Source organism: Mchenga conophoros, linkage group LG19 (assembly GCF_057382185.1).
Source record: "Mchenga conophoros isolate Kocher_MC1m ecotype Shallow Benthic linkage group LG19, M_conophoros_male_GT1.1, whole genome shotgun sequence".
Taxonomy (NCBI): domain Eukaryota; kingdom Metazoa; phylum Chordata; class Actinopteri; order Cichliformes; family Cichlidae; genus Mchenga; species Mchenga conophoros.
The window spans coordinates 3,577,346-3,603,440 of NC_140544.1; the positions used below are offsets into that span (position 1 = coordinate 3,577,346).

At 39.7% G+C, this 26,095-nt stretch overlaps 1 protein-coding gene across 2 annotated transcripts in view; it reads left to right on the forward strand.

Moving 5' to 3' along the window:
* Positions 1 to 940: 940 nt before the first annotated feature.
* Positions 941 to 26,095, forward strand: part of foxg1a (forkhead box G1a) — a 40,733-nt gene continuing 15,578 nt past the window's right edge. The window contains exon 1 of one of the 2 annotated variants that reach the window (XR_014890014.1): positions 941 to 2,657. Coding sequence is in view for 1 of the 2 variants with exons in the window: in XM_085257839.1 (XP_085113965.1) it covers positions 1,213 to 2,538 (1,326 nt within the window). In the remaining variant the exon portion in view is untranslated. Of the gene's footprint in view, positions 4,246 to 26,095 lie in introns of those variants that run through there. The other variant, XM_085257839.1, reaches the window with a different exon arrangement.

A 26,095-nucleotide genomic window follows, 5' to 3' on the forward strand; every position in this document is an offset into this window, starting at 1 on the left:
TTAAATTCTCCTCCGCTGGGAGGAAAGTAAGTGACTACTGAAACCTTCCTTAAAGTGGCAGATTGAAATGACACCGTGTTTATGCCCGGCACACATTTTACGCACGGAGAAGCGGCTTTTGGAGAAGCAGCCCCGCAGCCTTTCTGCGCAGCGCAGTCTGCTGCGATCTGACACATAAATCACCTCAGCCTGTCCTGACCGTGTCCGCGTGCCCTCCGGATCCCCTCTCCTCTGTTTATTTTCCCGGGATGTAAACAGTTTTGGAGACGCCGAAGGGGCAAATATTTGAATCGGAGGAGTGTAAATATGAGGAGCGGCGGGGATTTGGGTTTACGCATGCACGGTGTGTGTTTTCCAGCTATGGTTTTTTGGTTTAGGTGGGGGAGAGAGTGTGAGAGGGGAGGGATGAGGGGAAGGCACACGAATGTTGATAAGGGTGAGTGTGTTTTCTACGCTGTAAAAAGTGTCCGATTTGGCGGCGTAAAAAGGCTCTAAAGTTTCATTTTCTCTATAAAAAAAATGTCAGGTGAATAAACGAGTGGGTTTTAAAAAATCTCAATTTTTTTATTCGAGTTTAATCCGTTTACAGTTCAAGGGTATGATTTCGCAGATGAGATTAATACGAGGACAGGGAGCACGAGTTTGAAGAAGAATAGTCTAACATCCAACGAAAATTTCGAAGCAAACGATTCGCTTTGGAAACCATAAAAACAGACTAGTTCCTGTCGCAGTTCGATGTTCATTTTGATCAAATTTCGATTCGTTAGGACAGAAACCATGAAATGTATCGGGAAGGTGGGCATTTTTTGCAGCGTGCAAGGCATTGGTGGATGTGTGTGTTTCCCTGTGCGTCATGATTGGCTGAAAGCGCAGAGGACGCCTTAATATTTAATACTAATGTTCCCCTGGTTGGCTGAGGACTGGAAAGGTCCAACCAATGTTTTTTTACTTGCTTTAGTGGCTGTGGCTCCCTAATTAATTGCAGCTATCTGTCTCCTATCGATGTGTGTGTACATGTGTGTTGTGTGTGTGTTTCCTTTTTTCTCCCCAAACCGAACATGAAATAGTTTGTTGGGCTATACTTTCTTTCTTCCTATCTATCCCCCCTTCCTTCCTTCCCGTCCTGGTTCGCAGGCAGAGACAGGACAGATTGAAACCCAGCTGTGATCGTCGCTTTTGGTCGTTGCCATTTTCCCCCCTTATTGCCCGGTGATGTTGGATATGGGAGAGCGCAAAGAGGTGAAAATGATTCCTAAATCGTCGTTTAGTATAAACAGTTTGGTGCCCGAGGCCGTTCAAAGCGACAACAACAATCACCAGAACCAGCATCACCACCAAAACCACCTTCACCACCACCACCAGAACCACCACCACCGGCCCGGCGCCGCGGACGAAGCCGAGCAGAAAGCTCCTCTTCCCGTCGCGCAGCCGGACGTTAAGGCGGACTCTAAAAGTGACTCCTCGAGACAGGAGAGCTGCCCGGACGAGAAGGAGAAGCAGGAAGAGAAAAAGGACGCAAAGGACGGAGACGGCGGCGCTGGAGGGAAGGACGGAGAGAAGAAAAGCGGCAAGTATGAAAAACCTCCTTTTAGTTATAACGCTTTGATAATGATGGCCATCAGACAGAGTCCGGAGAAGCGGCTCACTCTGAACGGCATTTATGAATTCATCATGAAAAACTTCCCGTACTACCGGGAGAACAAACAGGGCTGGCAGAATTCCATCCGACACAATCTCAGCCTCAATAAATGCTTCGTCAAGGTGCCGCGGCACTACGACGACCCGGGCAAGGGGAACTACTGGATGCTGGACCCTAGCAGCGACGACGTTTTCATCGGCGGCACTACCGGGAAACTCCGACGGAGGTCCACCACGTCCCGAGCCAAGCTGGCCTTCAAGCGGGGTGCTCGGCTGACCTCTGGGCTGACCTTCATGGACCGAGCCGGCTCCTTGTACTGGCCCATGTCCCCCTTCCTCTCTCTACACCACCCGCGGGCAGGCGGCGCCCTCGGCTACAACGGGACCTCATCGGGATACCCGGGTCATCCCATGTCCTACAGCACCATGCTCACCCAGAACATGAGCAACAACCACTCGTCATTCCCATCCTCCAACGGGCTCAGCATGGACCGGCTGGTCGGGGGGGATCTCCCCTACGCGACGCACCACCTGACAGCGGCGGCCCTGGCGGCCTCGGCGGTACCCTGCGGCCTCTCCGTGCCTTGCTCCGGGGCCACTTACTCCCTGAACCCCTGCTCGGTGAATCTACTGGCCGGACAGACCAGTTACTTTTTCCCTCATGTCCCACACCCGTCCATGACCACGCAGTCCGGCGGCAGCGGCGGCACCTTGCAGGCCGCCCGGGCTTCGGCCTCCAATTCCCCGCAGGCTCCGTCCTCCTCCTCGCTGCCCTGTGACTCTCTTAGGCCCGCTCTGTCCGGCTCTCTGCCGGCCTTCTCCTCAGGACTTTCCGGGGGGTTGTCTGACTATTTTACGCATCAGAACCAGAGTTCAACCTCCAACCCGCTTATACACTAACACCCCAAACCCTCACCCCCAGCCTCACCCCTCCACTTTATCCCACCTCACCTCTCCATCCATGCATCCATCCCCTCATTCTGCCCTGAAGGAGTGAGAATCTTTAAGTGACTGGAACTGTAAGTTGAACATTTTACACTGAACATTTACATTGTACAAAAAATGACAAAATTATTATAAACTACCTACTATAGAAAAAAGAGAAGAGGCTTAAAACTGCAAAACAAAAAAGAGCAGCACTGAGAAACTAACAGAAAGCAGCCCTGAAGTTTCCAGGTATTTTTTATTATTATTATTATTATTATTATCTTAATTGTTATTATTATTATTATTATTATTGTTATTATTATTATTATTGCTTCTTCTTCTGCTCCATCTTCTCCAGCAGTTTTAATTTTTGTGTACATAATGTCTGTTCCTATAAGTGTCCGGGGTTTGTCTCTGTATAGTACTGTCAGTCAGCGACGTGCAATGTGATCTGAGATAAAAAAACAAAACAAAACAAACAAAAACACAAAAAACAGAGAGCGTGAGGAGAGCTGCAGGCTGATTTTTTCTGTTATTATTATTGGAGGAGGTATTACTTTTATAGAATATGTATTTAAAATAGTTTCGTCTAATTTTAAGATTTAAAAAGGTAAAATAATAATAATATCTCTGATAGCCTGTTTTGCCCGCATTTTTGCAGTATTATAAGTATCATGCGGGGTTGAAGAAAAGCGGCGGAGAGTGATTTTATTTTACAAAATTGAAACACATTTTTTATATATATTTTTTATTTTTTTGTTTCTAGCGACTCTGCCTCCCGCAGTTTAAAGTCCCGAGACTGTTTCTCCACTCGTTTAATTTCCCAGTTGAAAACTGCTAATGTACTTTCTATAGACCAAAGAATCGGTTTTTTAGGATTTTTAGAGTCAGTATTCAGCTGCATAACACTACAGGCCTAATGTGGAAAGAATTAAGGACTGAATGAATGGATGGGAGAAGGTGTGGATGACGGAGTGAATGATGCCTCCCTCACTGCAGAAAATATCCATTTAAACGAGATTTATATTGCTTTTTTGCAGTCTTTTTAAATTAGCTGAAACGTAAATGGAGTTTGGTGGCGCCGATTTTTTTCAGCGTCATCAGCGAAGGATTGTTAGTGCTGCTGGAGAGATTTTTTTTGCCTCCTGTTGCCTGTTTTTTTTTAAACCTTTTGAATTTAACTGCTCGTGCTATAGAAAATTCAGATTTCAAGGCTGAATATTGAGCACAAATTTCTCGTTTTGCTGATGGATATTTTCCGCAGTGCAACCTGTGATGTGCTTTCTTTGACTGTAAACGTGATCGCCGATAAAAACGGACGTTCACGCTTCTTTTCCTTTTATTTACTTTTTGTATTATTAGTAAAAAAAAAAAAAGCGAGCGAGAGAGAAATGTCTATTTGTAAGTTGAATGTGGGCTTTTGCTTTTCTGTTTTTCTATAAAAGGAGGAACGATGTAAAAACCCGTTTGTTTGACAAGAAAAAAAATGCCTCATTATCTAATACTACTTGGAATGATTGTCCTTTAATTGTCGTCTCTAAAAAAATTTTCATGGTTGTGATACTATTGTGGTCTTATTCTTATTCCCGTGTTTGTCGCTTACAAAAGTTTAAAAAAAGAACAAAAAAAGAAAAAAATAATCATAAAAAATAAAAATAAAAGAATAGGTTACATTCATAACTAATGAAAATCCTTTTGTCTTTTTTTATTCCTGCCGTCCGTGTTTTCACTGATTTCACTGAAAAGCACAAAAATCAATTTAGGATTATTATTGTTCTTTTTTTTTTTAACAGCAAAACCACCTTTTTTCTTCTTCTAGATTTTAACTTAAATTTTGGATTTTCTTAATCAGATTCTGAATTATGGTTTTATGGAGAGCAAACATCATTTGATTCATTTGTGGGCTAAGGTCGATATCCCACCTCATCCACACGAGTGTTTCCGTTTATGTTTTCCTGGAGTTTTAGTTGTTCTTGTTTACGCACACATCTGGGATTAAAAAAAAATTCAACCTGTGCGTTACAGCTTTTACACGTGCAGATTTATGCGCGTCTCGGTGAAAAAACTGTCAAATGATGCAACCGGAGGTCGCGTTAAGGCTGCTGAAGCCTGACTGTGTGAGGGTCTTTTGGTGTTTCAGGTTGTGACATTTTCTCCTTCTGAGCAGTGAAATCTGAGGCGCTGGAGGCTGTGGCCTCTGGGTTTGTGTGCAGCCCCCTCCACCCCCCCTCCCTAATAATGTCATCTTTGCACTGTTTTATCATCATATGTCTGTTTGGTTTAAACTGCTCACAGCTCAAACCACCGTACACTAGTTGTAAGGAGCTCCAGTTTTTTCAGTCTTTTTTTCCAAAGAAAAGTCAGGATGTGAGAGCAGATTTGAGCGCTGTGTCACTGATGCGTTTTAGTGTTTTAAATGCGGCTTTTCTTGCTCACTTTGCTCAGTTCTGTTTGTTTTTTTTAAGCCCCAGAGCAGAAACTTTCTGGATATTTTCCCCTTTACATTTTCAGATTTGACATCTTTCCTAAACAAGAGTCAGCTTTTGCAGGCTAATTGTGGTCACTGGTGTTCTTTCTTTGGCGCTGTGCAGTGTTTTCGTCTGTCTGTGGCTTTTTATGTGTTAACAGGTGATGACTTTGATGGTGAGATGACTCTTCTTCTCTGTTTTTTAATCATTCTGCCTCATCTGATTTTTTTTCTTTTTAAGAATCAGAAAAAGATGATTTTTTCCCCCTTAAATTTAGAGATTTGTGCATTTTTTTCTTGGTCAGGGGCCAAATGGTGATGGCGCGTTTTTTCCACTACAATTTCTGATATTTCCACCGTCAGGAGACTTTCTTTCTTCTTCCCCTTGGCGCTACTGTGGTTTAGATTTTGAGTATTTCAGATGCTGGTGGCCGGGTTTGCGCCTTCTTGAAGCTATTTTACAGCTGAAACTTAAACAAGGTTGAAAATTTACTTCTTAAGTTTGGAACTATTTAATGTTGTGTGAAGTTAATTATTTATTTTTGTGGTGTCATATTTGTACTATGCAACGATCGGTCTGAGATCCACATGTATGCTTCATGTATAGGTCGCAGATGCTTGGTTTGGTTTTTAAATCTCTCCAAATAAACACACACACACACACACACACACACACACACACACACACACACACACACACACACACACACACACACACACACACACACACACACCTTACATTTCAGATTGTGTTAATTCGGTTCTTCAGTAAACGGGTTCACATATCGGTTTTCAGTATTTTTGCGCTTCTGTGGAGAAGAAACATGAATTAAATCCAGCAGGGATGCACGTGCTGGTCGTGAAGTCTCACATTTGGAGATTTTCTCTCTTTGTTACCTGATGCTCTGCGTTTAATTCTGTGTGGCTGCAGCTTATGTGCCACTTTCTGTTTTGTTCTTTCGCTTTTTTGGGGGTGTTTGTGTGTTTCATTCAGGAAGTCTGATTCAAAGCTGAGCGTGTGCGTTTGTGTTGTGCTTTCTGCTGCTGCCGGGATCAGCTTCAGTGTCTTCTTTGAGGTGCTCTGATCGCTTTTTGTGCAGTTGTCGTGATTCCGAACTCAACCTGAAATCAGAATTCTACTTTCAGCCCTGAAAAAGAAAAGTGAGATCTGGATGTAGAGATGTGTTTGCGTCCTCCTCCTCAGCGCTTATGAGCAACGCCTAAAGACTCACAGTGTGTTCAGATGTCGCTGTGATCGCGTGGATGTTTGTTGTTGCAGCTGGTGTGATTTTGATCCGCGGCCTGCAGCTTTTCTTCCTCTCTCTCTCGCTCTCTCTCTATGCTGGTGCACAATCGCCACCTCACATTTTTTTTCTGCAGGTTTGTGGCGTAAAGCCGTAAACTGAGCCTCTCTGTCTGAGGCGCTGCAGGCCTTCCAGCTTATTCTTCGTGTTTTAACATTTCAGCACAGGCTGCACACCCATATACATTTTTTCTTTCTCCACTTTCAGGAGTTTAAATTCTCTAGAGTCCACTTTAGTTGGTGCCTCATGCTTTCTGAAGCCCGTTTTCTTGCAGTGTTGTTGCTAAATTCGAATAATGTTTGCTCAATTGAAGGAAAAAAACAAAACAAAAAACAAAACAAAAAAAGCTGTTTCGATGTGAGGATCGTCCTTCCTCACCTGACAACACGTTCTAACCTGAATGAGTCTCTGTTCGGTTTTGGATAAACGCTATCACGTGATTTGTCCTATAGTGGAGTATAGTAGGTCTATCCCCTCCATCCATCTTAAAGCTCCAATTTTCTGTCTCAGAAACAACAGGTCTTGGTGTTGTTGCAGAATGTTGTTTCCCGTCTTCCCTGTCGTTTGGTGGAAAGATAATTCATAATCCATGCAGATGTGAGAGTATTCTGCTCATACAATAAGCCTGCAAAGCAAACACTGAGTTTCTAATAGAGTCAGTGTGAGAAAAATGTGATATTTATCTTATTTAGTTAAAACAAACTCATAAAGAAACCTCACAACAACAACAACAACAACAACAACAACAACAGGTAGTGCAATTATTTCAAATAATGACAATGACAGAATAAGGATTATTGCCCTCATGCCTGTCTGCTGCCCACAGGTCAAAGGTTAAACCTCCATCCTTTTTTGTACTTTTCTTAATATGTGTTAAAATAGCAACCATCTTAAAATCTCTTCATTTCTTTCAGTGGAAATTATTCCAAAAAACAAAAACAAAAATCCCAAAAGAAACAAAACAGAGTTCATTATTATTATTGAATGTTTTTGCTTTTTAAACAAAATTCGTGTCCTATTAAGAGATTTTGGATCATGAAATATTTCACTGCTGCACCTGCAGTAACTAAAGCAGGAGGTCAAAGGTCAAACCTTCAGACTGCCTGCAGCTTCCACAGGACGCAAGTGCGACCCATGTGTAGCAGACGTGTAGTGCTTGTGTTGAACCTGCAATCAAAGTAGCAGAAAGTGGAACAAAAGAATGAAGATGCAATGACGCTAATAGTTGTGTCTTTCTGCTTTTATTTGATAATCATTTATTTTTTCTGTGCATCACCGCAGCGGCTGCTAGCTTCAGTCTGAGTGCAGATGGCTCAGGATCTCCTCCGCCTTTTTATCGCGCACAGATCTGTCGTTTGGAGTCGCTGAAAACCTTCGGCTGTTTGTGCTGTTTGCTGCTGCGGCTTTAGTGCTCAGTGGATCAAGTGTGATCTTTCATTCTACAGCTTCAGGGTTTATTTTGCGGCTCGATAGCTGGTGTTTTGCTACTCTGTCAGAGGCCTTATGCATGCTTGTTTCGGCTGCCTGGTGAACACATTTCATCCAGAAGGGCTCCTGGGTTTTCTATTTATTTATCAACTTATTTTTTTATGTCTTGATAATGATTATGATTTAAGTTATAGGAGACATTCATTTACTTATTTCTTCAGATCAGAAAAGACTCACTTTAAAGTGTTCAGCATGGCATTTTAAAGGCACAATAATGACTTTTGAGGGATTTTTTGCCTTGAGAAGAAGAGGAAAAGAAAATAGAATGAATGGAAATTTTAAAAAAAAAATGTGATTATTGGACAATCAGTCAGTCTGGCCTCTAAACCGCAAATCAGTCCTTTAATGGAGAAAGTTTGTTACACAGTAGCTCTTCTTCTAATCAGAAAAATCTCAATTATGTGAAGTTCTGAGCACATTTAGTCAACAGGTATAGAGCTTACATGTTTTTATGAGAAGAATAAAGCTTCTGAAAGAAAATTGCAGTAAAAAATAATTCCTGTCACACACACTACTCTGAATTTGGTTTAATTTGTGACAACGATTTACATTACATCTGGGCATCAAATCAGAGTTTTCCATCACCAACAAGAGGATAACATATGAAGAAAGCCCTAAATGTTTGAATTTGACTAAACAGATTGGACCATTTCACGAGAATCTCATTGTCAGTGATAAAACGCAACAAAATCAAACACTTTGAAATGTAGGTTTTTAAAACTCTAATTCCTTTGGCACTGAAATGAAACGCAGTTAAGGCGCTGAACAGTGTCGGCCTGTTGCCATCAAAACATCTGATTAAAAAACAGAAAGAGTCATTTCAGTGTGGACTCTGAGGGGCAGTAAAGTCCATGAGGACAACGAAATATTTTATTATTTGATATTAGAGATTTAAAGGATAAATGAACATTCCCAGTAGGTGTCTTCAAAATAGCAAAAATAACAACATTAATTTGTAAGGATTAAACATGTGATCTCATAATCCAGGATTTAATTGTAAGATTTAGCTTTATCATGAACGAAAATGGGAAATATTTTGAGAAACTAGATCTGGTGGTTAGGAGATTTTTACAGTCTGAAAAGTAGGAATAAAATTCAGAGTATCTTGGTAGTTTGGCATTAAATAGAAAAACACAAAGCTTGGCAACCCCCCCCCCCAAACCCCCCCCCCCCCCCCCCCCCCCGAAAAAACCCCCATCAGGCTTTAAAATCCCAGATTTCTTGCATAATCTGATATAGCTGTATTGATGTTATTCCTGCATCATCATAATAATGCTGATCACCATTGCAGCTGGTCGGTGAATCAATAGCCAAGAAGCTAGCTAATGCTTAAAAAGATCATTAGTAAACCAACATGAATGATCTAAATTTGGCTGCCAGCAAACCTAACTCGACACATTAATTTCCACACAAATAAGCTATGACATCACAACAGTATGATTGGTTAGTTGCAATGTCGATCCTGGACCAACATTTCATTACTATTTTATGGTGGTGCAGAACAACACAATGCAGAACAATGTTGTAAATCCACACTCACAGACATGGTCTGGAACCAAATTAGCAAATAGAAAACAGAATCACTGAAACACTATAATTCTGATCTCCAAGGATATTTATTTTTTAGAAAAAATAAAAAAGCACCCACATGATTGTTTTATTTGAGATTTTTATTTTCCCACTGTTCTCTCTAAAGGCTGATTTATAGAAATCTTAAGAGCTTAGATTGTAAAAAGTGAGTTTGCTACTTTGTGAAAGAAATAACTCGAGTTATCACAGATCAGGACTTTTAAAACCCACACCACAGGTCTGCTCAAACAACTAAATACTAAGGAGTTCTCTGTAAAATGTGGGTCATTAAATCTCAAATCAAGGTTTCAAATGTTCTGCTCCATGTTAATTATATAGAAACATAGCAGATATCTTACATTAGGAAATAGTTAAGGTCCAAACATCAGTATCTGAAACTCAAATCACTTCAAAACTGGATTCAGTTTTTTTTACCCCCTCAAAAGCTTGTATATTAGGCACCAAGTTTGATATACTAATAAAGTAACTGGGTGTTCTTGGTGACTACAGAATAAAAGTTTTTTGTGCTCTAAAATCCATTTCAGGAGCTCTTTTGTACCAAGTTATGACATTTCTGAAAAATACAATAAAATAAATAAATAAATCCAATGGGAGGGGGGTGATTTAGAGACTGAGTGTATATGTGACCAACACCCTGGATGTTTGGAAGCAGATTAGAACACACACCAAGTGCACCGTACTACCTTAAAGAAACCAGTGTGAACCTCTTTAACTCAAATCAAGGTTTGAGTTTTTTAGTCCCATAACACTCGAAAGCTTGATTCACAGCTTCTTCAAAGCCAGAAATCTTTGAACATTTAACTGCACGTTATCGGTGAGTGTTATTCAAAAATATGTTTGGGATGCAGTAGCAGGCTTTTTAGTGTAAAATAACACTCCAAATCTTATTTCGTGAGCATCTTCCTGGCACCGGAGTTTATGATTGAAAAACAAAATTGTCCAAATAAATATGTCAGCGGAGATTTTTAATGGCCCATAATCCTCCAAATCATTAAAAAAATCTTGTAAACTTGCTGGAAAATGTTAAAAAGAACAGCAGGTTATTGGTAAATACATGCCTCAGAATATCAGCATGGGCCTTCAAAACATCACAAATAGGAAAACCGAAAAGACACATGAAAGACACTGGCCTTGAAAAAACCCCATGTCTGATCAAACGATCTAAAAAAATAATAATTTTAAAAAAAGTGAACGTTTGTGGAGCAGCAGCAGCAGACGGTCGGTGTCTCGGTGTGTCGTGGTCTGATCCAAGCGCTGCTGTTCTCTGCAGGCTGTTTGGTGTTTGAGCCTCGGCTGCTCTCAGATCAGCCCACCATAACAACAAAGGCGGACTTTCAGCGGCAATTTGTTCGTTTCCTAAAAGAGGGCTGCGAGTTAAACGAGTCCCACTGTAACGCAAGAACTAACCCGTCCCCCCTCACCCCTCCTCACCCCCCAACAATGGAGCTGCCAGGGAACCCAATATCTGTCAGGCTGATGCTATCTGTCCCATGTTAAATGGGGTGACCAGCAGTCAAAAGACAAAAGAAGCAACAGAAGGACACAGGGGAGGAGGGGGAGGAAGTGAAGATAAACTTTCCCTCTTTCTTCCATTCCATTCCGTTCTCTTCCTTCTTTTCCTTTCTATCTTCTCCTATTTTCCTTCTTTCCTTCCTTGATTTTATTCCTTATTTCCTTCTCACACCATTCGGCCTTCCTTTCTAGGTTACCCTCTTTCCCTTTTATCTCTCCTTCCACCCCCCTCTTGATTTTCTTCATTCCTCCCCTTGTTCTTTCCCCCGTCTTTCCTACCTATCCTCTTTCCTCTTTTTATCTCTTCCCTTACTTCCACCCTTTCACTCGACTTCCTTCCTTCCTTCCCTTTCCTCCCTATTTTGCCATTTTCCTTCTTGTATTTTTTGTCTTCCTCTCCAGTCTTTCCTCCCTGCTTTAGATTAGGCTTAATCTTATTTTTTATCGGTGTCTCTAAAAGAACTTAAAAGAAATACACAAACGAAACTAAACCCAAAACACTGACGTAACATTTGGCATCACAGACGAAAACAGTAAAGACACAGCGGGACACGTTTGACTGCAGTTTGTAAAGATACCACAGATAACTGGCAAATATTGGCGACAAACAGAAAATTCAAATAATAAGGTAAAACGGATACAATAAAATGAAATAAAACGGATTGTATGTCAGTAGACCATATGACAGCAGTTTTTACTCGTGTTCAGTAGACCGCTTTTGTGGAAATGCAGAGATGTTTTATCTATCTGTTTATTTATTTTGTATCCGCCCAAAAAGTTCCCATTAGTTCAAACCAGTTTCTGCGACTGCTATAAATTCACCGACACTCACCACCTGTTATAGATAAGCAAACAATGTTAGGTTTATTCTTCTCTAGTTATCCTGAAATAGATCCTAAAGACGAGGAGCTTAATTTTAGAAATAGCCTGACTTTACTGGTGTGTGTGATCCTCCTCTCCATGGATCTGAATGGTTCAGACTGCAGGGATTGGCTCTTGGAGGGCGCACAGGATTAAATTCTCAGGGCGAAAAGGTCAGCTGACTGTGCCCCAGGGTCGGCACCAGAGCATATGAAGTGCATGGCCAGCCACCTTTGACAGAAGGCATTTGGCTTACGTCACTTTGCCATTTACAATAAAATAAAATAAAATAAATGTGCTTTCGCTCACACACTCTGTGCCCAGAGGTTACAAACCAAAATGCAGCAATACCCGTTAATATACATTTTACAGAATACTACGGGAGTCATCGGGCCACCTTCACAGGGAAACCACAAATCATGAACAGGTATACATAATAACTCTTTACGCGTAGTAGGCTCACTGATAAAAGTGGTTACAGTCAGAGAAGTGCAGAATCACGTGTCTTAGATTGCGCAGGCAGGAAACGAACAGGAGAGACCTTTTCTCTGGGCGCATGCGGAAGGAGATCAATGAACTCAGCACACACCGGGACAGTTTCCTGTGAGTGCAGTCAACACATTTCCATTTGTTTTCCCATTTTCGATAGGATCATGCTTCAGAACTGCACTGGCTGATGAATGACCCCTTTTTTAGCTTCATAGTGACATGAGGGCTGCTTCCCAAAATCTGAGCGATTACTGCAGAAGCTCGACTGTGAACTGGAATCGGAGATCTGTGCGTTTTTGGGGGAATTTATTATTATTATTATTATTATTATTATTATTATTATTATTATTATTATTATTATTATTATTGTTGTTGTTGTTGTTGTTGTTGTTTAATGAACAAACTACATGAATTAATGTATGTTGTAGTTGAAATATACCAGTAGGATGGCCTGGACCCCCGAGGCCCGCCCATGACGCCCACGCTGCTGTGCCCATTCACCATCTCTGTATGTCAGGGGAGAAGCTCCTTCCTGGAGCAGCTTTGTCCTTACCATTAGCGTCAAGTGTCATGTCTCCTTTTGACTCCCCAACAAACCAAGAGCCGGATATGGTGCCTTTACCCCGATATAGAGCTGAGATAAATAGTGGACCCAACTGGAGAAGTGTTAGAACTGACTTTGTTTAGGCAAATCCACGAAGGAAATCAATGGCCAACACTTTTGACAATCTAATAATAAAGAAAAACAAGAAGCCTTTCTCATATCCTCTGTGGAATACGTGAAGACACCGAGGCATTTTGAAGTTGCATTAACTTAATAAAACAGATCGTAGTGCGTCCTGCACCCCCCCCCCCCTTTTATTTTACAGTGTATAAAACACGCGGTCACACAGCAGCTGTGGTATGATATTCGTTGTGGTAGTTTGAATATAAAGAACTACATTTTAAACAGCTAAGAGGTACCACGCAGATGTTAATCAAGACGCTTAATGGAGATGATAAATTATATTTCTGTACTTTATAATTGTAGACAGAAACCAGTCACGAAAAAGGTCAATTCAAAGTAAATATAGAAAACAGAGGAATTCTCAATTTCTTTGGGGCCTATAGTTTAGCGAATATTCCAAACATGGCATCAGCAGCACACTGTGTATTAAAACCTGATATAAATGAAACAACAAAGTTTTTGTTGTTGTTGCTTGTTTTATTGACATTATGACTTTTATTAAAACACACCCAATATTCCAGGCTGATTTCTGCTGTTTCCACATTTTTTGGAAAAATATAAAAACCACAGCGCACATAATCATTAGAATTTTACTATTTTCAGTAACAGCTATTTAGTTTTTAAAACCAGTAACATTTGACAACATTTTACAGAACATATGCGTTTTTAATAATAGTTTGCTAATTGGCATTTTTTAATCAAATGTATGGCATATGAGCAGAAACAGAAACAATAATGAATACAAAAAGTGTTCCAAAACACTTAGGCAAATAAATAACAGGTTAATGAGTGTGTGTGCTTCAGAAGGTGACGCGATGGTCTCTCTCTCTCTCTCTCTCTCTCTCTCTCTCTCTCTCTCTCTCTCTCTCTCTCTCCCCGTGTGTGTGTGTTTAAAATGAAGCCTCTTCTTCTTTTTCTTAATTTGTGAAGCTGTTTACACGCTTTGCTTTCTTGTTTTCGTCTTTCTCTCATTTTCTACCCAAATATATATTCTGCTTTGGTGACTCGACCACCACGTGACCATATGTTCATCGGTTGCACCTGAACGCAGAGAGGAGGCGTGTGACGTGAGCGTCAGATAAATTCACAGCATTTTTTTTCAAATCCTCAGAGCGATTTTATACGCACCACCGAAACTCCGTGAATCAGTCCACTGTGTGTGTTTGCAGTCATGTTTACCGAGGAGGTGATGAAGCGATTACACAAATAAAAAATAAAATATTTTCTTTGCATGGAGCCAACTAGCTCATAATAAAACTTGCCATAGCGCTTTCTGTATTGTTCTCTCGTTCGCTGATGTATTTTTTAAAACATATTTTAAGATTCTCTGTCTCACACTTACTCAACAGCCTTCTGTCTTCCAATAAAGGTTCCCGTAATCTTCATAACTCATAGCTAGAGGACGAGCTCATTTGTCATTTTCTTGTATAGTCTTTTCATAATTTATGAGTTATTAATCAGATGTACGACACTTACGACTTAGGGGGAGGAAACATTTTCGGTCAATGTTTACATTAACAAATAAAGACAAAAAACCAACAAAAAACCCCCATATGTATTAAACATAAAAGTCACGTGAATGCCGGGCGTAAAATATCTGATCCTGAAAAGTTCCCTGAGGAGGACCACCAGACGATGAGTACTTCCATTTACTTACGCCTCTGTCAGTGCGCCCCAGGGCAGCTGTGGCTACAATGTAGCTTCCTGTCACCAGTGTGTGAATGACTGAATGTAGTGTAAAGCGCGTTGGGGTCCTTAGGGACTAAGTAAAGCGCTATGCAAATACATACGAGTTAATTTTCTGCAGTTATTCAATTCTTTTTATTTTCACTAAAACTTTTAAGAAGAGGTGTTTTGTGTTGTAAAGTAACCGTCGTACAATATGAGACAAAAGCAAGCAAAGAAAAACAAATAAAAGGAAAAGAAAAAACCAAAACCAACAAACAAACAAAATAAATAAATAAATCAGGGGCTATATGAGCAGCACTTGGCGACAGCGGGAGGGAAGAGCTCCCTTTTAATGCAGCAGAACCCACGCGGGAGGGGACAGGAATCTGCTCTGGGAGTGATTGGAAAGAGAAGAGAAAAAAAGCGAGCGCAGAGAGGCAAGAACAAACACAAACTATGGGACAGAGATGACAAATATTTATGGCATGTAGCAGTAAAACGCACTGGGGAGTGAAAAGAGGGAAGAGAAGAAATGCTCTGTCCATCACAGGAAGTCTCCCAGCAGCCTAAACCTATGGCAGTACGGCAGTAAGTAAGCAAGGCTTTAGCTGTGCAGTGGACGGAGAAGCTACGCAACCAAACATTACAACCGTACAATCAACTTGACGTGGTTACTTTAAAGGCTGGAACCAGGTCTGAGACCACTGACGATCAGGTGCATCAAGGTGGTGATAAAACGCAGATAAAACTGCTATAAGACTGAAGCAGTCTGCTCTCAGTTTTCAATTAAACTGGGTCAAGCCAGCACTCACATGGAGTTGGTTTGTAATATCGCAATCAATTGTGCAATCTTGTTCTCAAATATATTGCACTGTGTTGTAAATCTGTTGCATGTAGTTTCATACATTTATGGTAATTTTTCGTCCAGACAAATGAGAGGCGACGAAGAAGAATCAATATCTTTATAATAGAGCTCTTCTCTTAAATCAGGGGTCTCAAACTTAAATGAGCTGTGGGCCACTGCTGACACTATCATCTCATTGGAGGGCCACTTTAGTGTTCAAGTAGTACACCCCCCCCACCCCCAAAGAAACAAACAAACAAGAAAACACCCATAAATATGTCTGAAAATGTACTGTTTTTTTTTTTTAAATTCCAAATATTTTATAACAAGACAAAACAGAACTCTTAACTGAAGCCTTTCATTGAACTACCAAATAAACAAATTGATCCTCTCTTTCTGGCCAGACACGTGGCAGCACTTCTGCAATCATTTTGTTTGCATTTAACAAAATAAAAATGCAGACCTAAGTGTACACATTAGGCTTTGACTTTCTCACTGAACTAACACAGCCAATCCCTCCACATGTTTGTGCTCTCTGCTCACATTGCCTTGATACTAAATCATTTTTTGCTTTTAAAATAACTTATTTTAACATTGCACTCAACAACATAGAAATCCTCCCTAACAAAAAAGTAACTTCAAAGGCCAAATTGCGCTATATCTCTTCATGTCAATATACGGCTGCAAAGTAGGGGTGACATGGGCTGCAAGTTTGAGACCTCTGTCTTAGATGTATTGATGTAGACTGCAGACTGAATTAGAACAGAGATTTAGTACAGGGTTTATAGCGTTTTGCTTTATTACAAAGATTCCTCCATATAAACCCCAAAATTGTATATACCAGCTAATATGTATGATGTGTAAGTGAACAGAAACCATTATTTACTGCCTTCCCTGTTTTAATGACGATGCTGTCTTGTGCTGCGTGCATAAATACACCAATCTCTGTGTTTTTTAGTGCTGTGTGAACCTGAATTGAAGTTATTTAACAGAGTTGCTGTCACACAGCCTGCAGTTAGAATTTGCTATGAAGGCGTCTCTGAAGAAATGTTATGGGCAGTTTGTTGGCTTTGCAACTGATGGTGCAGCGCAGTGCTGTGCTGATAAAGAGAAGCAGCCCCACTCCTGAGTGAAAAAATCAACACTAACCTGACCATTATTCACTGTGCCAATTTTAGTTAGAACTTGCTGTCCATGGTGCTATAAAACAAGAATGTTGGCATTCTTTTCATATTAAATATTAAACTTAACTTGAACAGCTGGTCAAATAGTTGGAAGTTGACAAGGGATTTAATTCTGGCAGATGTTTGTGCTGCTGCATTTGATTGCAAGTATCTGAAGAGAAAAGACTGAGACTGGGAATATTGCGAATATTAATTTAATTAATGCTAATCCTAATATATTGGAACACTCTGACATTAAGCTGAAACACTAACAGTCTCACTGATAGCTACACTTTGACTGACATTTGTAACAGTACCTTTTTAGAGAAGTAAAAGAAACAAAGAAACATGAAGGTTGCTCTGTGTGTGCGCTGCTGAGAATAGGCAGGAAGAGATGTTGAAATTGTTGTAGTGATCTCTTAAAGCACAACACACTGGAATACTGTTAAAAGGAAAACGCTTCCTTACTTCCAAGCTTTGTTAAGTTGAATTCAGCTCTGTTTCAATAAATCCAAGGATTTTCCCTGAGCAGGAATGAGTGCAGCTCAGCTCTAAACACTATGAGCGAGACCTGAGTAAAGAGGGATATGACTGAGTGAAAGTTTTGGCACTTCACTTATAGGTTTGAGCCATATAACCCTGCCAATTATGCACTCATTTGGACAACATCTCCCCCTCTTCTTCTGAATAAATGAAGACTCCTAGAGACTGCTATGAAACACACATTAGGCACAAAACAACAACAGGCTTTTTGATGTTAAATTGCCTGCCCAAAACCTTAAAAACTCAAGTTTGTATGTTTCACTATATGATGAAGGATAGGAGTTGGCTCAGGGTCATGAGCTGCAACTACAGTAGGTCATAGAATGGTACTGTCATAGTAAGTAAGTAAGTAAGTAAGTAAGTAAGTAAGTAAGTAAGTAAGTAAGTAAGTCAGTTTGTGAAATTTCATTGGTCATATATTCCACATACACGCTACAATACTGTAGGAGGTATTATTGCAAAGTGGAAGTGTTTAGGAATCACAGCAAATGAGTCAAGTGGTAAGGTAGTGAAGTGGTAGGATGCTTAATGCTTAAACTCCAGTCAGCTAAGGCTGGATTTCCAAGCCTCATCTGGTGTTAACAGCAGCACAAGAACTATGAGCTTCATGGCATGGGTTCAAAGCAGGTCCTGTAGGTGTACGTTTGTCTATATGGTATATGATACTATGAGACACGATGAGGCCAGGATCAAGCTGGAGTTTGTATGTGAGATCTAAATTCAATTCTGGGTTTAAAAGGGAAACAATGACAAAAAACCTAAGGATGATTAAGGATGATTATTGGATGATTATAGAGAGTGTTGTTTAGCACACTGGTCCAAAACCTTCCATAAGTGATCAACTGGGCAGTGTACTCATGCCTCTTGGATGTGGCATCTGTATATGATCAACGCATGATAAAGGCGGTCACTCAGATCAGAATTTGGTTGAGCTGCAGTCACCCTTTCCTCTAAGGGGACAAGTGGACACAAAACATTGCAGAAAATGTATCTCACAGCACAACAGAGCCCCCACATCCCATAACTGTAGGAATCAAATGTTCAGCGTTTCCTTCTTTCCTCCAGCTGTTTTGATCTAATTTACAGATATTTGGGACAGCAGGCTAAATTCAGAAGTGTTTTCAGGCTCTGTACATACCTGCACATTTTTACTGTAAACTGAAGCTGTTTAAATAAATAAATAAATAAATAAATAAATAAATGAAGTATACTTTATTGATCCCCATGGGGAAATTCCTCTCTGCATTTAACCCACTCACTCAGTGAAGCAGCAGTTTCATAGGATTGACAGCACTGCAGTAAAAAAGTTTAAACTACTACATCCCAGTTTGACTCTAAAAAAAGGTATAGGTTCACATGTGACATATGAACATACAAGCAATCTGGGTTCATCATGTCCAGATAAAACCAAAACTTAGCTAATGTCTTTCATTCATGGCTAATTCTTTTTATAATAATTACATAGAAATGGTCTGAGCTGTTGTCTGGATTTATGCTTTCTGTTTGTTTATTTGTTGGCTCATTTCTTTCATTCCTTCTTTCCAAGCTGATTTTTTGATTTTTTGCCTTTGTTAAAAAGACAAAAGGGCCACAGTTTGGATCACTGGGATGAGCGGGCGACCATGGTGGGGAGCGGCCGGTTCCCCTCTTTCTCCTCCCAACTTTCCTGTCTGTCTTCACTGCACTGTCTAATAAAGGCAGTAAAAAGCCAAAAATAAAATATATAAAAAATTCTTGGCCACAGTTCAGTTTAAATAAAAAAATCTACCCATTTAATTCAATGTAATTTTGTTGCATAAACACAAATGTACCAGAATCTGGACAAATTAAATGTACTTGACTGCTGTACATTCACTTTGTATCAATCACATTTTCCTTAATGAGGATTTATTTGACTAAATAAACCCTTAATTTTATATATTTCAGTTTTATTTTACTCAAAATTATTGTTTCAGTGTAAAGAATCTTTTTTTGTGTGTGAGTGTAAATTGTCTTTACACCTGTTCTAGCTCCAAAAGGAGCTGCAGTGAAATGCTTAATGTTAAATATCCTTTTCATAGATTCAAATGAAATACTTAAAGCATGTTGTATTTTATTTAAAGATGTACGTAGACTTAGAAGCAGCACAGTGTAACTTTAGTTAAAAAGTTACTGGCACTTTAAGGAAACAGCAATGTTGCTTAGATACAAAATACTGTTCTATGAAATATTTATGTACCACAAGTAGTTTATTAATATTGCTGTGATTGTAAAAACTTTAAACCTGCAAATGTATACATTTTGATATGCAGTGTTTTGTTCCAGATGTTCTGCAGCTTTTTCTTGGAACGGACCGTGTGACTGATCGATCTCCCCAGAGAGCATTTATCTGTCAAACTGTGAGGGTACCCTCGAGTTCAGATGCAGTCTATGCTTCTGTATGTTTAGCAGGTTATGCTCAAATTCTTCTTCTTGTTTTGAATTTGAACAAACAGGAAACACTGCAAGGAAAATTTTCTGTGATAGACGGGCCCAATTGAGCCAAAACTGTCTTCTAGAGATTACACTTTGCACTTTGTTTACACCAGTGACTATAGAGACACCAAGGCGTCATGCACTAGAAAAAAAAAAAAGAAAAAAGTAATTGCATAAACATATCAAGCTTTAGTCATTGTACCTGAAAAATGAAGCCAAGGCAAATGTGCCAAAAAACTGCAGAGGCCCTTTGAGACTGGCTTCAAAAAGGAGTCCGTTCCCATAGACTCCTGTGATCAAATGTCCAATTCTACAACACTAAAAGCATGTTTAGAGCCTGGTACAAAACAGCTGTAGCCTCTATGGATAGTTTCCTGCTTTGTAACAACAAACTGAAGAAAAACCACCACTGAATGAAGGGAAATGAAAAAATAATAATCTTAAACTTAATAATCAAGGTAACAGATGCATAAACACGGAGAAAGGATCAATAAACAGACATAAGTGATGAATAAAAGACCTATAAACTGTGCACATGAAAGAATAAAAAACCAAAACATAATCGACGACACATTAATGATTGTTTGTTTTTCCCGATTCCTGTTTCCTTTTGCTATTGCTAGTTTTTCTTTTGCAAGGAGGTTACATGGCACCTTTTCTGTCTCTGTAACCATGGTCACAGTTAGCTCTTTCATGCTTACTGGTTTTTTATTGGTTTTAGTGATCAGGTTAGCCTGCAGGTGCCATGTGACCTCAGGGTAGAAAAAAAGATGATCTGAGGGCAAGAGAGATATAAATACCAAACGATAATTAGAATTATCATGTAGTGAGACCAAGTATGGTTTTGTGTGGATACAGTGGAAATATGTGTGTGTGTGTGTGTTTGCGTGTGTCTCAGAACCCACTCCATTATTTCTTTCAGCCACATATGGCCGGCTGCCAATCAACGACGATTAAGATTTGGGAATGTCAATGCGCTGTTTTTCTTTCTGCGTTAAATGGTTAATCTGGATTTGATTGGTACAGATGAGGCCTGGACACACAGACACACACACACACACACACACAGACACACACAGACACACACACACAGACACACACACACACACAGACACACACACACACACACACACACACACACACACACACACACACACACACACACAACAGGCGCTCAGAATGTTCAGTTAACATTCTTGTTGCTTAAATCACTGCAAATACTACACATTTTTTTGAGTCTCGTAAAACAAAAGTCCAGACTTATATGAATACAGCAACGCCACATAGTAGGCTGGAGTCAAGTGATTTGTTTGTTGTAAAGCACTCTAAAGAATGACCTATTTGCATGTTTAGGCAACCTATCTTACTAGCTGTTATTATCACAACCTAAGACAACACTCCAACTCTACTGTCTGAGAATCAGAGCCTCTAAAAGTAGCTTCAAAACTGTAAAAAAAAAAAAAAGCCTCACAATAAGAAGTTACTGGGTTTAAATCCAGCCCTGGGCTTTCTGTGTGGAATTTGCATGTTCTTCCCGCATCCAGTGTTGGCGTCGTTACTCAAAGTAATATATTTCAAATGACTTTTCTTAAAACGAATGCGGTGTATTGTTTCATTACTCACCAGAGCAAGTAATTTGTTACATTACTCACTACATTACTTTCATGTTACTCCATAAAATGACCTGAAACTCACTGTAACATATTTGAGTTTTTGTGTATGTACACAAAAGCCATAACATAAAACAAAGACGCCTATAGAGACTTTAAATTGATTAGCACAGTGATCCTACTGTTGAAACATGCGCAGGTGGAAATGGAGGCTGCACCAATGCTGTAAGTCGACTGCTAATCACTGCCTTTGTTATTTGTTGAAGTTCATGGTCTTGCTGCTGGGCTGGGGTCTGTATGCGGTCAGTCTTAACATTATTCTGCATTCTTGGCTAGCTTTGTGTTAGCAGATGTTTGCTTGTGTTAGCAGTATTAGCAGCGTTATGTTGTTGTTGAATTTCACCAACCCTTTTCTCTATTCCGCAAAGGCTGTAGATCACTCCACTGACTTTAGTACAGTTATGCGTTAAATTACAGCATAACTGAAAAATGCAATGTGATTATACAATAACCTGTTACAGCCAACGTTGCCTGTATAGATTCTCTCTCTTAGATTAGTTGGAGACTGTCAATTGACTTTAGCTGTGAATGTGGGTCTGTCTATATGTGTTAGTACTGGAACAAATTGGCAACCAGTCCAGGGCATACCCTGCCTCTCATACTATTACAGCTGGGGTAGTCTACAGCGCCCCCCATGACCTTGAACTGGGTAAGCCGAAGAAGAAGGATGGATGGATATAAGGGGTCTGTGTACTTTTTAAGGCTTGAGCTGAATGAGGGGCGGATACTGAGAGACACTTTCTGTTCAGGAGGTCAGGGCTTCTCAATCATAAACTAGTGATTGAGACCATATCCTCAGCAGGAAAGTGTTTACTGGGATTATAGGGAGCTCATTTTCCCATAGCCCTCTATATAATTCAAATTATTTTGTAACCAGTGATATCGCCCCCTGTAGACCATTAGGTTTAAAGGCACTTGTGAACTCGATTCCCTTTTCCCTTTTTTATATAAATGTAGTCAGTGAACACTGTGTTTAACCTTAGTGCTATGACCCATTCCTTTATGCAGTGCTTACAGAGATGTGGACTTTCAAACGTGTGTGTAAAGGGCTTAAATGTCTCATGCACTTGACAATTCGACCATATTTGTCTCTGGTTTGTGTTCCCCACACAAACCAATTATACTCTTCTAAAAGGAAGAACAAGAGCTATTTTGTTTGCATTTTATTAGACAACTCAAAAAGAGTAAACAGTGAGCAACCGTTCAACAGAAAGCATAGCAGAGACATCATGAAATATATACGGAGATCAAAACAAGTGCCTGGTGTTTTTTTTCTGGCATAAGCTCAGCAGACAGTCAATAATCCAGGACAGACTTACATCACCTACAGTATGTCTCTGACTTCAGATACCATACATCTAGGATTGTTTATTTTTAAACATTCACTATTGAGTCAGGGTGACGCTATAAACAGATAACAACACAATTTCATTTTTTAAATGAGGACAATGTGTAGGTGTAAGTAGTTCATCTGAGCAAATCCACAAACAAATAACAAACCAAAATACTGTCTTTATTGTTTCAAGAAAAAAAAACATTTTTGTAAAAATATTTTGGTTTCTCCACACTGCTTATGACCTTATATGGTTAGCAAGCGAACATTTTCGCCTCAACGTTGATGTGCTAGAAGTGGGAAAAACATGTAAGTGTAAAGTTAAAAAAGGATTTGAGCAAGTTTGACAAAGGCCAAATAGTGATGATCAGAACAGCTCCATAAAGGCAGCTTTTGTAGAGTGTTTCTGATCTGCTGTGAATGATATTTGTCAAAAGTTCTCCAAGGTAGAAAGTGGTGAACCAGCGACAGAGTCATGGGCACTCAAAGCTCACTGATGTGTGATTGGGGTCTTTAATAATCAGACCCCATTCTATCTTAATGACCTTGTAGTACCATATCACCCCATTAGAGCACTTCGCTCTCACACTGCAGGCCTACTTGTTGTTCCTAGAGTATTTAAAAGTAGAATGGGAGGCAGAGCCTTCAGTTTTCAGGCCCCTCTTCTGTGGAACCAGCTTCCAGTTTGGATTCAGGAGACAGACACTATCTCTACTTTTAAGAGTAGATTTAAAACTCATTTTTGCTAAAGCATATAGTTAGGGCTGGATCTGGTGACCCTGAATCCTCGCTTAGTTATTCTGCAATAGGCATAGGCTGCTGGGGGATTCCCATGATGCACTGAGCATTTCTTCTTCAGTCCGCTTTCTCACTCACTATGTGTTAATAAACCTCTCTGCATTGAATCATACTTGTTATTAATCTCTGTCTCTCTTCCACAGCATGTTTTTTTTTATTCTGTCTTCCTTCTCTCACCCCAACCGGTTGTGGCAGATGGCCCCGCCCCTCCCTGAGCCTGGTTCTGCCGGAGGTTTCTTCCTGTTAAAGGGTTTTTTTCCTTCCCACTGTCGCCAAAGTGCTTGCTCATAGGGGGTCATATGATTGTTGGGTTTTTACCTTACAATATAAAGTGCCTTGAGGTGACTGTTGTTGTGATTTGGCGCTGTATAAATTGAAATTGTAAAAACTGAATTGAATTGAAATGTGTGTGATGAGCAAAGGCTGGCCTGTGTGGTCTGATCCAAAAGACGAGCTACTCAGATTTCTGAAAAAGTTAACGTTGGTTCTGATAGAAAGGTGTCAGAACACACTGTGCATCATATCCGGTCTGACGTCATTAGCTGTGTCTGGGCCCAAGCTCCGCTGCAAGTTGCTAAGTCAAACGATCACTAACAGAGTTAGAAGTTAGCAAGGAGTTAGCTCACTAATTTCCATCTAAATACAATATATCATGTTCTGACTGAGAGATTTCTGAAACAAATTAAGACGTACAGCTCTGCTATCACTTCCGACATAAATGAACACAGGGAAGTAAACAGCAGTGACGTTTTGTAGGGTTACTGCCAGACAAAGGCTGGTATAAAACCATGTGCTGCGTGATCGCTAGCGACACAGCTATGTTAGCATAACACAAATGGTGACGCTGGAGGAAGAACGCTAACTTTTTTCCACTCGATAAAAGTTTCCGATGGTCAGGGACAAACGTAACTGTATTCCGGAATGCTGTAAACAGACCAAACTTCAACGAGGAAAACAACAGGTAATCCATCCACAATATGAGGTTAGTCATTAATATACTTCTGTATGGGCTGGGCTGTAGTTGCATAGTAAGGTTTTAAAAACTGAGCTTTAAAACGAATAATGGTAATAAAAACCGAGAGAGGCCAACAGTGATCGCTGACTGATTTTTAGATGCTTTTTGAGATTAATTAGAACAAGACATGAAGCATTAAAACATGTTAAAAACACAAAAGCCTTATTAAATGCAGGGTAGTTTGGGCCCTGAAGCAGGGTTCATCATGTCATCACTTAAAGACTGGATTTGTGTGCTGTTTAGCCAGCAAAAGGGGGGCCAACACTGTGTTAGGCAGGTGGTCATAATATTATAGTGGATTGGTGCATTATGCAACCATTTACTGAAAAATGGAGATTTCTCAGTAAATCTCCATTTATACCAAGTATACTTTACGTCAATATACTTTATTGACGTAAAGTATATACTTTACGTCAATAAAGTATAATATTAATAATATAATATTGTATAATAGTAATATAATAGTAATAATATCAGGATGTATTCAAACAGAACAGTTTGTACCCCATCTTTGATGACTATTGCTAGACTTTTATTTTACTGTTTCATTTTTATTTATTTATTTATTTTTGCTATTTAGTTTGGAAAAAGATTGAAGAAAGTACCATAAGCTGGGCTAAAATATAGTTTTTCCACAATGTTAATCAAACGTCTGAGGGAAAGCGTTTCCCAATTGCAACAACAGTCATATGGCATTGATGTTATATTTTTTCAAGTGTTATAAGACTTCTGATTACGTTTATGAGACTTTATTAGTTAAAACGTGGCTTCCAGGATTCCTGCTTAGGCATCATTGCTGTATGACACTCAAAAACAAACAGCTGACTTTCTTTGAAATGATAAAGAATAAGAATCATAAGGAATTACAGCAGAAACTTGATCATTTTGATGTCTGTGTTTTTGGCAAATAGCATGACAATTTTAGATACTATTGTAATCAAATCTTTTCTGTAAGAGTAAAACAGCATTAAACTAAAAAGTAAAGAACACAAGCACTGAAAAGTCCTTTAAAGGTAAAAATCAAATGTGACAAATGTTTTCTTTTTCCAGCTCTCCCACCTTGTTAAAGTCATCTCTTAATCAGTTCTGCTGTGTACCCATGCCCAAGTTGTGTTCAGTGATGTTGTCATTACTTGCTGTTAATGATAATATAGTTAATGATCATGATAAATTAACTGATTGGAAAACAGGTAAAAAAACAAAACAACACAAAAAAATCACCATTCAATCCAAACATCATCAAATATACTTTTTACGCTTTTGTCGCCCAATTGTTTCAGCTCACATTATTATAAATTGATGTTATAGGAGGAGTGAAGCATATGTGATACAGTATGCACACAATATACCTCAGTTTAAATAAAGATAACAGTAAAAGCTGTCCAGGTTTGAATTAAGCTGAAATGTAATACTGTGTGCTTTGGTGTGTTTTGGGAGGGGTGGTGGTGGTCGGTGGTGGTAGTTCATGTGAGCGAGCAAGAAAACACTCGACGGGTCGTGAATAATCGTTTTAATGAGTGTGTAAAAGCAGGCGGCTCAGTGAGGGCCTGTCGGGTTAAACAAACTCTCTAAATCCGATTGTCAAAATGAAAAGTGGTGTCGTT